Source organism: Podarcis raffonei, chromosome 4 (assembly GCF_027172205.1).
Source record: "Podarcis raffonei isolate rPodRaf1 chromosome 4, rPodRaf1.pri, whole genome shotgun sequence".
Classification (NCBI taxonomy): Eukaryota; Metazoa; Chordata; class Lepidosauria; order Squamata; family Lacertidae; genus Podarcis; species Podarcis raffonei.
Genome location: NC_070605.1, coordinates 8,610,010 through 8,621,378, shown reverse-complemented (window position 1 = coordinate 8,621,378; position 11,369 = coordinate 8,610,010). Strand labels below are relative to the sequence as shown.

The 11,369-nt window shown below is 48.9% G+C and overlaps 1 protein-coding gene and 1 long non-coding RNA gene across 6 annotated transcripts in view; one reads left to right on the top strand and one right to left on the bottom strand.

Moving 5' to 3' along the window:
- Nucleotides 1-3,399: 3,399 nt before the first annotated feature.
- The window catches only part of FAM168A (family with sequence similarity 168 member A), a 173,223-nt gene continuing 165,253 nt past the window's right edge, over nt 3,400-11,369 (bottom strand). For 3 of the 5 annotated variants that reach the window (XM_053385404.1, XM_053385407.1, XM_053385405.1), the window contains 3 exons: nt 9,051-9,131; nt 8,427-8,557; nt 3,400-4,821 (listed from right to left, as the gene is read on the bottom strand). In XM_053385404.1, coding sequence (XP_053241379.1) covers nt 8,445-8,557; nt 9,051-9,131 — 194 coding nt within the window. In that variant the 3' untranslated portion in view covers nt 3,400-4,821; nt 8,427-8,444. The remainder of the gene's footprint in view (nt 4,822-8,426; nt 8,558-9,050; nt 9,132-11,369) is intronic. The other 2 variants (XM_053385406.1, XM_053385408.1) reach the window with 1 other exon arrangement.
- On the top strand, nt 4,199-9,733 carry LOC128412469 (uncharacterized). Its single transcript, XR_008330089.1, has 3 exons — nt 4,199-4,289; nt 5,686-6,219; nt 9,267-9,733. It is a non-coding gene; the product is annotated as an uncharacterized LOC128412469 (long non-coding RNA).

The window sequence follows — 11,369 nt, the reverse complement described above, 5'->3', positions numbered from 1 at the left end:
CGCCTTTTAAATTACATATCTGAACTGCAAATTAAAAAAAAGTAAAAAATTAAAATTGACTAAGTTATTATGGTTCATAAAATACAGGAGCAAATACTTGCACACACTGTTCCGTTTTCCTGGAGTCACGGTTGGGAGGCTGCTTTGAGGTGGGCTTGGGCCAGTACAATGATTAATATGCATTCTTTCGTGGGTCGATCGATTTCCAAGCACATGATTTTAAAGTGAAGGTTATTCTGCGGGGTCAGTTTAACAGCAGGAACTAGCATTGGCGGAGATCGTCACATTTTCTTGGTTTCGTTATTCACGGGGAAAGGGAGAGGGTGCAATGGATTCTTGAAATGCAGAAAAACAAAGGTGGTGTTGCAATAGAGAGCCAACAGAAGCAGCAAAAGGGACTGCCCTAAGATGGCATCTGGCTACGACTCAAACACACACACACACACACACACACAAAATTTCATTGCAGACATCATTCCCTGGCCCTCCGCTGATCTTCTTGCCTTCCCCAACCTAGCACTGCTCTCCCCAAATGCTTTCCAGCCAAGATTCAAAGCCTCTAACTTTATACAACTATATACAAACAGAAACTCCAAAGATTACTTGCATTATCTAAACATTGGATCCCAATTACTTTGAGCTGCCTTCGTAAGGCCAGGTTTTCAGGAAGTCTCAGCAGCTGCCAAGCAGATCCACCGGCCTCACAGTGGGTACTGCTGGGAGGAGGAGAAGGGGCAGAAAGTAAAGAGAGGGTGAAAATGGGGGCCATTGGTTAAAAAGATAAACCCCCGCCGCCGCCGCCGCCCACAACAACCTGCACAGAACTAGCAGGCCATGTGGCTCCAGGTGATAGAATTTGGCTCTCCAATGGCTTCTCAGCCCTGCGTGGACCCTCCGAGCCGAGGATCCGTCTAAAGGGCAGGATCCATAGTCGCTTCCTGCCTTTCAGTGTAGGGGAAGACGGGTCCATTTCCCTGCTTGGCCATAAAACATAAATAATGAAATGTTTCCTGATGCTGGGCAGATAGTGGCAGAAGCCACATTTATACGGACCAAGCGCTGTGGAAATAGCCAAGGTACCAAGAGGGTGTCCTGCAGGGCAGCGCCCTGTGCCCAGAGCAGAAGGGCGCTTTCCGCAATGCCATTGCCTCCCAAGCACTGATATTTCTATCGCCTTTGGATGGGGTGGCACTCAAGAAAAGGGGTGGCAGGATTAGGGAGCCTGGCTTGTGGCTAGCCCCCTTTGGAGCAGCTCCTTCTCCAGCACAGAAGGGTCCCACACACATCCTGGCCCATCCGGACAAGTTAGTTGGCCTTCAGAATGATGGACCCAAAGGTGTTTGTAGAAAGGATTCCAAAAATCGGGATGGGGCAATCTCTTCACAGCTCTGGACGTTAAATGAAACAACCACAATGATTAGCGGGGGGGACGGGGACCAGAGTTTTCAAAAATGATTGCCTTGGTTCTGCACACCACAAGAGATGCAGTAAGGACCCAAGAGGCCCCTGGTAAACTCTCGCAGCCTTCGTAGAGGTCCCCATCAGCAACAAAGCTCTTGTGCTTTAGACCTGCCACAAGCCAGCAACCATCCTGTGTGGAGCAACCAGTGTCAGATGAACAGGGCAGAGCCCCATGGAACTGTGCCCCCTTAGAGATTCCCCTTAGCTCTGTCCGCCTGGTATTTTGGCTCAGAAGACAGAGGCTTTGAACTGGACATTTGGGTCTCCTGGGTGCTCTTTGCTTTCGCAGCTCTACGGGCCCCTTCCTGCCTAAAAAATTCCACAGGGCAATGGCTCCAGCTTCAGCAGCAGCTGGCCAGGGTGGCTGAGAAAGCACAAGGCCTTGCACAAAAGGTTTCAGGGTGAGGCCAGACAGAGACACTGCTTGGAGCCCAGCGGCGCAGCCACATGGAGACCAAGCACACCCTCGTCCCTTCCAGTTTATTCAGCCTGAAACATTTGCACTTTGGGTGTCTCTAACTCCTTCTGGCTACAGGTGATCCATTGCACAGGTGATCTGGTTTCTCATCTAGGGCTGTCCATCGGCTTCATACTCCTGTCTCCTGTGGCGCGCCAAGACCCTTTGCCATGTCCCGTATGCAAGCCACAAGGCTGCCCGCTGCACTCCCAAGCCTATCCCACTTTCCCCCTCCCCTGCCTTTCGCCCCTGGGAGATGTGCTAGCTGGCAAACCATGCTCTGCTTCGGCTGTTTGCCTGGGCTCCTTGCCAGTGCTGCAAGCTCCGTCCCAGCCGACCTCCAGCTACTTGAAGCTTGCACTGCTCCCAGAATCTGCCTCCAGCAACACCCAGGGACCAAGGCAGGATGTTTACTTGTCAGGAACCAATGGCTGCTTCCTGGGCACAGATCTAACAAGCCAGCAGAGGTCTCTACCCGAAATCACGAGATGACGCCCACCACGGATGCGAATACGTTGTTTCCCTTCCACCACGCCAGCTTTCTATTCAAACTATTCCATTTTCTCTCTCCTTTGGCAGATGCCTTTTAGCCTGGCTACTTCTCTAGAGTAGGGGCAGCTGAGATGGTCCTCTATTGGCCATGCTGGCTGGAGCTGACGGGCGCCCACAGGGCACCACATTCCCTACCCCTGTGTGTTGGAAAGGAGGTCCCTTCCAATGAATGCTCTCCCCAGAGACCTTTCATCAGAAGCCACGTGACGCCAGGACTGCAATTAATCTGACAAAGAAGATCCTGGGAACATCCCAGGTGAATGGAGATCTCCCAGGACATTCCCAGGAAACCTAGAACACAATCCTGCCAGAGGAGTAGATTTTCCACCCAGCCAAATGCCCTACAAGTGCTGCCTCATGCGCCCAGAGGGACCTCAGCGCCACACACACGGCACAAAGGGATCCAGGCTAAAACTTCAGAGATGTTGGGCAGTGGCACACCCGCCAGTTGCGGCCTGTGCCCTTCTAAAGTGCCTAGAGGACACGGTGGAGCAGAGGAAATCCTAGCTCAATTCATCTCTGTTGAAAGCAAACAAATGATGGAGCGGCAGTCTCAATGTCCGGCTGCATAAGCATCTCTCTGAAATTGGCTACATTCCCCCGACTGTCCTCGCTCTGCCCACCCCCCTGGGGACAGCGGAAGAGCCTGTCCTGTGACCAGCACTTCCAGACAACCTCCCTTGCTTGGGCTATCACATATTTAAACCTCGCTTGCTGTGGTCTGCCCTTATCGCGATGGGCCCAGTCTGTCCCTTCTGCCTGACCTGCTGCCCACCCTTTTCACCCTGCGGGCAGCCATCCCAACTAGGAGGCTGCCAACCTTCCCGTGAGTTGCCCCACGCTTCAGAAATGAAAATTCAAAGGAACTGCCTCACTCCACTTTCAGGCCCACAGCGACGCTCGCTTAACCTCTCCAATCACATTCATAGTTAGCTGCATTCATTCGGGCTCGTACGAAAAAGAAGCCACGCACACTCATTCCCCAGACCCAGTCGGCTCCACACATCCTTGGGCCAATTCACACAACCAAACTGGCATGCCGGGAATGTGTCTTGCGCGAATCCGTGGTAAAAAATACCGAGTGCCGGAATCGGGAGCTGGAGCTGCTCAGTGCAACCCAATGGCTCGGATACTTCAGCACGTGCCAAACTAGAGAAGCCGAAAGGGAGGGGTGGAGTGAACGTTTCCTTTTATAGAAACACCACTTCGCTTAGTTTGACTGAGCAGACCGGCCGTGAAACAAGAGACCAGCTCAGCCTCTCCTTTGTTGCACTCCGTGGAAGCAACTGCTGAAGCCCAACGGGTTAAAAAACACACGTCCCCTCTCTTCCCAACTTCCCTGCCTGTATGCCAAACGTTAACTTGCCAACCTCTCTCACTTGATTTCACCACCAAGCTCTCAATCATTCTCCTCTCTGAATCCAGAACACGGTCAGATGGCCATAAACGCCAACAGAATGACTCTTGCTCACTTAAGGTTCTATGCCTGTATGCAAGTCCACCCCCCATTTCCTCTTCCTGTGGAGCAGGGAAAGACAGGGGGACGTCACAATTTAAAAATAAACCCAGGTTGGTTTTTTTAAAAAACCCTCTGAATAGTTAGCAGCTTTCCTGCTTCCTGTGACACGAGGGGTGGGGGTGGCCCGACACGCCATTCATCCTTTTGCCTGCTCCTGTAAATGAAGGAATGAGCTCCACGTTTCAACGCAGATATAATGAACTGTAAATCTAATTCTGACACCTTATCTGGAAGACGCCAATTTTCCCGTGTCATGTTGTGGAAGATGGAACAATTGAAGATACAGATATAGACAGATAGGTAGGTAGATATTAATGGAACTCAAAAGGGGGGGGGGAGCCTGCTAGCCTGCCAGCACTGTGCTTTTTTTTCCACTCAGAAACCCTGAACATCACCAGTCAATCATTTTTGCTAGTATTAAGAAAACCAAAATTAGACTCTGGGTGAAATGCATGAGATCAGGAGACACTTGCGACGTGGAACTGGGGGAAGAGAGGAAGGTGAAGACTGGGGGATGGAAGGGGGAGGAAGAGGGGGGTTCAAAAGCATGAATATTGCTCAGCATGAGTGGGTGGCATGAAACAATTCTGAGTGGGGGAAGACGAGAGGAGAAAGGCGGTGGCAGCGAGAGAATGGGGCTATGGCAGGGAAGTGGCTTTTACAAAATCAACTAAAAAAAAAAAGAATTAAAAAATTAAACCCTACAGAATGCATAAAGTGACCCTTGCACTTCTTTTGTTTTTGTTCTTGCTAACAGACTTGGTGCCTTGGGACAGTTGCACCAGCACCCATGTAAGACTTGAGTTGTTGCATACAATGTTTGACTCCAGATCTGCCGGAAAGAGAGAGAAAGAAAACAATAGGACGGAAGTTAGAAGCAGCAACGCAGAGAGACAGGCAAGGCTGGATTCACATCTCTCCCATCAGGGACCCAGCATTTAACAGATTTCACTCTTGCACCCAGTCGACTTTGCCTGCGAGACTGGGTCCCCACCCCAGCTAAGTTGGTGCATCTCTGTGCGGAGGCTCAATTTAACAACCTCAGAGGAGTTTTGCATGTCAGTTGTGGTCTGCCAGAAGAAGCATTTAGGACAGTGCTGCAAATTCACACCCAAGGTGCCTCTTCCCCAAGATCAAACTATGGTTATGAGTTTCCATGTGGCAACTGGAGACACCATCATTTTGAAGGCAAGCAAACATGGTTTCCCCACTCCTCTAGCGAAGCTACAACTCCCAAACTCACCGTTGGGCAAGGCTTTTTTAAGAAACAACAAAAGAGTCAGGTTTATTTGTGGGGGGGTTGGAAGGGGCTTGGGGTTACGAAAAGTATTACCCAATTGTGAACGGTGGGATTCTTTAGAAAGCTGCCTGAAAGAGGATTCACGTCCCATCCTGCCACCACACAAATATTTGTTTCATCCCACAGTCGCGCCTCCGGTCAAACAGATTGTGCAGGTTTTATTGAAAGAAAAGGCAAAAACCTGCACAACCTGTTTGCTAGAGGGGAACGTAGGGTGAGCCACAATACCAATGCTGCTAGGAAGAAAATTTACAGGTGTTCATCCATTTCCATCCTGTGTATGACATCTGGATCTGCCCTCTTCGTTCTGCAGTTTTGGAAGGGAGAGTTGGCACTTAGGAGGAAGACACTCTGCCAGCTCCCACCAACCAATGGTCCTAACTTCCGATATTTCAGATCAGACTCACCTATGCACTCCTATCAGAAGCTGAAGGGGCAGGGGGAGGAGTAGAACCTCTTCTAAGCTGGCCTGTGACCTGAACACAAGATCTCTTGGTAAGAGGGAGCTTATATTTAACTCCTCCTGCCCGATTTGCTGCCTCATGTTAAAGTCCTGTTCTGCTGAAGGTCCTGTTCTGACTAACACGCCCTGTGGCAGCAATTGGAAACCTCTCCGAACGATGCAGGTGGAGGAATTTTGGCCTGTAACGCTTCTCTCCATTTCCATTCTCTAAAGGAAGAAACAATTCCGCCATCGCTCCTTTCTCTAGGCAAAAATTGACCCTATTCAGGAGGAAGAGTTTTGTGTGTTGGCGAGCGAGTGCACTCCCCCACACACACAAATGCGTCCATGTCCTCTCCTCTCCAAAGCCAATGTGATCTTCTTGTCAATCTGCATTTCTTAGTACAAAAGTGTGCAGAGATCTTTCCTATTCTACTTAATTCAAGAGGGTTCTGGAAGCTTCTCTGTGTGAAAGAAACAAGCAGAAGGTTTGTGATGTTTGGGTTATTCCTTCTGAGAAGCTGAGTACAGGGGGGTTAAAGTGGTTCTGTTATCTTTTTCTGTCAAGGTCATGCTGACTATAAGGAGCCTCTTTCTCTTTCTTTCTTTCTTTCTTTCTTTCTTTCTTTCTTTCTTTCACTCTCTCTCTCTCTCTCTCTCTCTTCCTTCTGGTGTGGTTTCTATGCTTAGTGTTGAGGTTTAGCCTTATTATAAGTTATTGTAAGTTTAAGTTAAGTCTGCTGCAACTGGATTTCTTATGGACAGTGCCAATCCTGAATGTTTTGGATTTGTGACCATTATGCTCATCTGCCTTTAGTAGCAGTATGCTGGATGAAATACAATTGCCTCTGGTCTACTTTTTGGGGAATCTTGCAGCGTGCTTAAGTTTTTACTCTGTTAACTACACATTGGAGTTCTGCTGTGGATCAATACTGAGTAGAATTCCATGACACCTGTAGCCCCCATCAGTCATGATTCAGAAGGCAACAGAGAGGGGGATTTCCTAGTGCTCTTGAATATTATACCTCCCCGTGGCGCTTTCCCCTGAATACACTCTATTGCTGTAAGCTGCTTTAATGTTCTTTTGTGATACAGTGGTATAAAAATATTTTTTGATGAACAAGTAAATCATAAATAAATGCACCTCTTGATCTTCTGCACCTCTTAGCAGAAAGCCCAGTGGGTCTTCCGCTCCGCACAGGGAGGGCTGTGCAAAATCCACAGCAGCTGGATGTGCCCAGAAACTAGTAAAGGGTTGGTGGTGCATGCAGAAAAGCTGGGAGCAGAGCCAACTTCAGCAGAGGTCACTGGGCCTTGTTCTAGAGCAGGGCCGCCCAACAGGTAGATCGCGATCCACTGGTAGATCGTGAATGTTGACCCCACCAAATGTTGACTTCCCCAAAAAAGCTCAACAACCACTGCCCAGTTTTTTTATAGTGGGAGTAGATCTCAGTCTCTTGAAAGTTGGACATGCCTGTTCTAGAGAATTGGGATCTCAAAATGCCCCTGAGGGAGACTTCGGGCATCTGCAAAGGGAGGCTCAGGCCTCCTCTCGTCTGCCTTGCAATGGTTCTTGTGCTGCTGCTCATTGCTGGGTTGTGGGGAAAGCAATTCCTCACCACCTGCACATACAGACAAATATTTCCTTTGAAACCCTGAAGGTGAGAACCAGGGTGGATAAAAATCATTGATTTTTAAAATTAAAAAATGCCTTTTTTATTTTCAAATTGGATTTTTAAAATAAAATGCTTTGGGGGGAAAAATCTTTCTAAAGATAGTTTTCTATTTAAGTTACATTAGAGGCCAAAAGCTATTCATTAGGAAATAATAATTTGTTTTAAGTTTTTCATGTGTGCTAAAACTCAGTCTAAGGTTTTTGGTTTTTCTATTGTTTAACCACATCAGTTAACAAACATATATACTATAATGTTATTGTTTTAGTTAAATAAATTGTTTAAATTGTTATTAAGGAAATGATTGTTTTTCTCCTTCCAATAAAGCACAGCAGAAAAGTTGTCCAGATATAAACAGTTAACTTATTAAACCTCACAATAACTTCATAATTATCTGTCTATGTCTTTCTAATAGTATAACCAAATCAGTAATTTTTTATATAACTATAAAAACTACTCTGGAAATTTACAATTCCAAAAACAAAACCTTCATCTGGTTGTAAATATTAAGATGATACAGTACCAGCAAGGAATGAGTCTTTCTGTAAAAAAATTATTTAAATCAAGTCTTACTGACTACAGTCATACCTCGGGTTACAGACGCTTCAGGTTTTTTCTGGTTACGGACCTGCCGAAACCTGGAAGCGCCGAATCGCAACCCGCGCGTGCGCAGACGTACCGCTGCGGGTTGCGAATGTGCATCCCACACGGATCACGTTCGCAACCCGAGCGTCCACTGTAGTGATTTCCATCGTGATTTCAATTGATTTGGTTTAAATCAAATCCACCCTGGTGACAAGCCACTTCAAAGCTGGCTCCTGACTTCACCCTTAGCCCATGATGCAAGTACAAAAGCGAATGTTGTGTTTTGGACTTTTGGTCTCATTTGGGGAAGTTGCCTTTTGGGACTCCGATCTCAGACATCAGCTTACGGCCGAGTGGCCTCTAGAGAAGTCTTCCAAATGCAGCCCCCACCTCCCGTGACATTGGGGGTGTCCCTGCAAGTGTCCGCAACGACTTACGTGGCTTGGCCAATGGGATTACCAATGTGGAGGTACGTAGCTGTAGGCAGGAGTCCCTTGAGCCCTGTATGTTGGCACCGAGACTGGATGTGCTCCGATGGCAGTGTGTTGAGGGGTTGTCAGCAAAGTGCCTGCAACAGAAAGAGGGGGGGTCAGGCGGGAGGGGGGCACAAGGCGCTGCATCCCGGCCCCTCAAGCAGGTGTCAGAAGCGGATTCTGAACCCAGGGCCCCGGAGGAAGTGGGAGGCCATTTCCCTGGCACGTGCGGCTTGGCTTGGCTGTGATTCCTGCATTGCGGGGGTGGGTTGGGGGGAGAGAATAGATGACCCTGGGCATCCCTTCCCCCTCGACAAGCCTACGATTGTATGATTGGCTCTCTGGCACGAATCCCTTGCAAGTGTTCGCACACCTGTGGACTGAGCTCCTGGGAGCTGGAGAGGGTGGGGTGGGGAGACTGCAGAAGCAGCCGCAGGCCTGTGGGACACAAAGGTCTTTCCTCCTGTGGGGCTGGCGGGCGGCTGATCTTGCCCTTCGGGGTCCAACTTGGGGAATGACGCCCGAGGATGCAGCATGGCACAGATGAAATCCCTGGGCACAGGCCATGCAGAATATCCGATCCCTTACCTCCGACCATGTGCCAAGTTGCACCCGAGTTGTAACCAAACAAATAGACCTTCACTGGGGGAGGAGGGGGCGGGGCAGGAGCTGGCAGATAAAGGAGGCCATTTTACTTCAGCTTAACCGTCCTGCTGGTCTCAGGCATTTTTTGCACAATTAGCGATGGAAATCAGACATAACAAAGTGCGTACATTTCAAATTTTTTTAAATTTTTTTTTGCAGAGTGCTGTCCTGCCTGCCCCCAAGCTGCCTAGGACCCTCGTACCTATGGGACCGCCTCTCCTGGTATGTCCCATGGAGGACCTTACAGTCTTCAAACAAAAACGTCTTGGAGGTCCCAAGTCGCAAGGTGGTTAGATTGGTCTCAACTAGGCCAGGGCCTTTTCAGTACTGGTCCCGACTTGGTGGAACACTCTGTCACAAGAGACCAGGGCCCTGTGGGACTTGACATCTTTCCGCAGGGCCTGCAAGACAGAGCTGTTCCACCAGGCCTTTGGCCTAAGCACAGTCTGACCCCTTCCTTTGGTAATCCTCACAGAACTCTAGCCCAATGGTTACCATTAATTTGATTTTGAATTGATTTTAAAATGAATTGATTTTAGAATGCTGTGTTACTTTTATTGTTGTTAGCCGCTCTGAGCCCGGCTTCGGCTGGGGAGGGCTGGATATAAATAAAATTATTATTATTATTATTATTATTATTATTATTATTATTATTATTATTATGGGGTTTGCAGGCGACGTTTCAAGAGCTGCCGTTTCCTTGCAAATGGGAAGGGTGCTTTTGAAAGCGTCGCTTGGCTGTCAATTCTCGGCTTCCATCTTCTTTAGAGAAGAAGAAGAAGAAGAAGAGTTTGGATTTGATATCCCGCCTTTCACTCCCTTTAAGGAGTCTCAAAGCGGCTAACAATCTCCTTTCCCTTCCTCCCCCACAACAAACACTCTGTGAGGTGAGTGGGGCTGAGAGACTTCAAAGAAGTGTGACTGGCCCAGGGTCACCCAGCAGCTGCATGTGGAGGAGCGGGGAATCGAACCTGGTTCCCCAGATTACGGGACTACCGCTCTTAACCACTACACCACACTGGCTCTCATCTTACCCCCCAGACAGGGCGCTTTCAGAACAGAAACCTGCCTCGCCATCCTTCCATCAGGACAGGGACATCAGGGAGGGTCCTAGGCTTTCTCTCTGTTGCACAACGCTGCTCTTTCTGACAACTGGGAAACTGTGGTGCTGGGTGAACCCTGGCTTGTTCTCCTAGCTGAGGGACTCCAAATGAGCTCTACGCTGCTCATTGCAGCCTGGAAAGACCACCGACACTGTGGGGGCCAATCCCACCTCCTGCCCTGCAAGGCAGCATGTTCCAGCCAATGAACTGACACTGAGGGTAGCAAGGCAAGCAAGCTCAAACAAGATCAGTTGGACACCGGAGGTTGAATCCTGACAAGACAGAAGTACTGTTCTTGGGGACAGGGGGCGGGTTGGTGTGGAGGACTCGCTGGTCCTGAATGGGGTAACTGTGTCCCTGAAGGACCAGGTGTGCAGCCTGGGAGTCATTTTGGACTCACAGCTGTCCATGGAGGCGCAGGTCAGTTCTGTGTCCAGGGCAGCTGCCTACCAGCTCCATCTGGTACGCAGGATGAGACCCTCCCTGCCCGCAGACTGTCTCGCCAGAGTGGTGCATGCTCTAGTTATCTCCCACTTGGACTACTGCAACGCGCTCTACGTGGGGCTACCTTTGAAGGTGACCCGGAAACTACAACTAATGAAGAATGCGGCAGCTAGACTGGTGACTGGGGGCGGCCGCTGAGACCACATAACACCAGTCTTGAAAGACCTACATTGGCTCCCAGTACGTTTCCGAGCACAATTCAAAGTGTTGGTGCTGACCTTTAAAGCCCTAAATGGCCTCAGCTCAGTAGACCTGAAAGACCATCTCCACCCCCATCATTCTGCCCGGACACTGAGGTCCAGCGCCGAGGGCCTTCTGGTGGTTCCCTTGTTGTGAGAAGCAAAGCTACAGGGAACCAGGCAGAGGGCCTTCTTGGTAGTGGTGTCCGCCCTGTGGAATGCCCTCCAATCAGATGTCAAAGAGAAATACAACTATCTGACATTTAGAAGACATCTGAAAGCAGCCCTGTTCAGGGAAGTTTTTAATGTGTGACATTTTAATGTATTTTTAATCTTTGTTCGAAGCCACTCAGAGTGGCTGGGGAAAACCAGCCAGATGGGTGGGGTACAAATAATAAATTATTATTATTATTATTATTATTATTATTATTATTATTATTATTAGCATTTATGCAGATGCTGGGCAGCCACCTGTC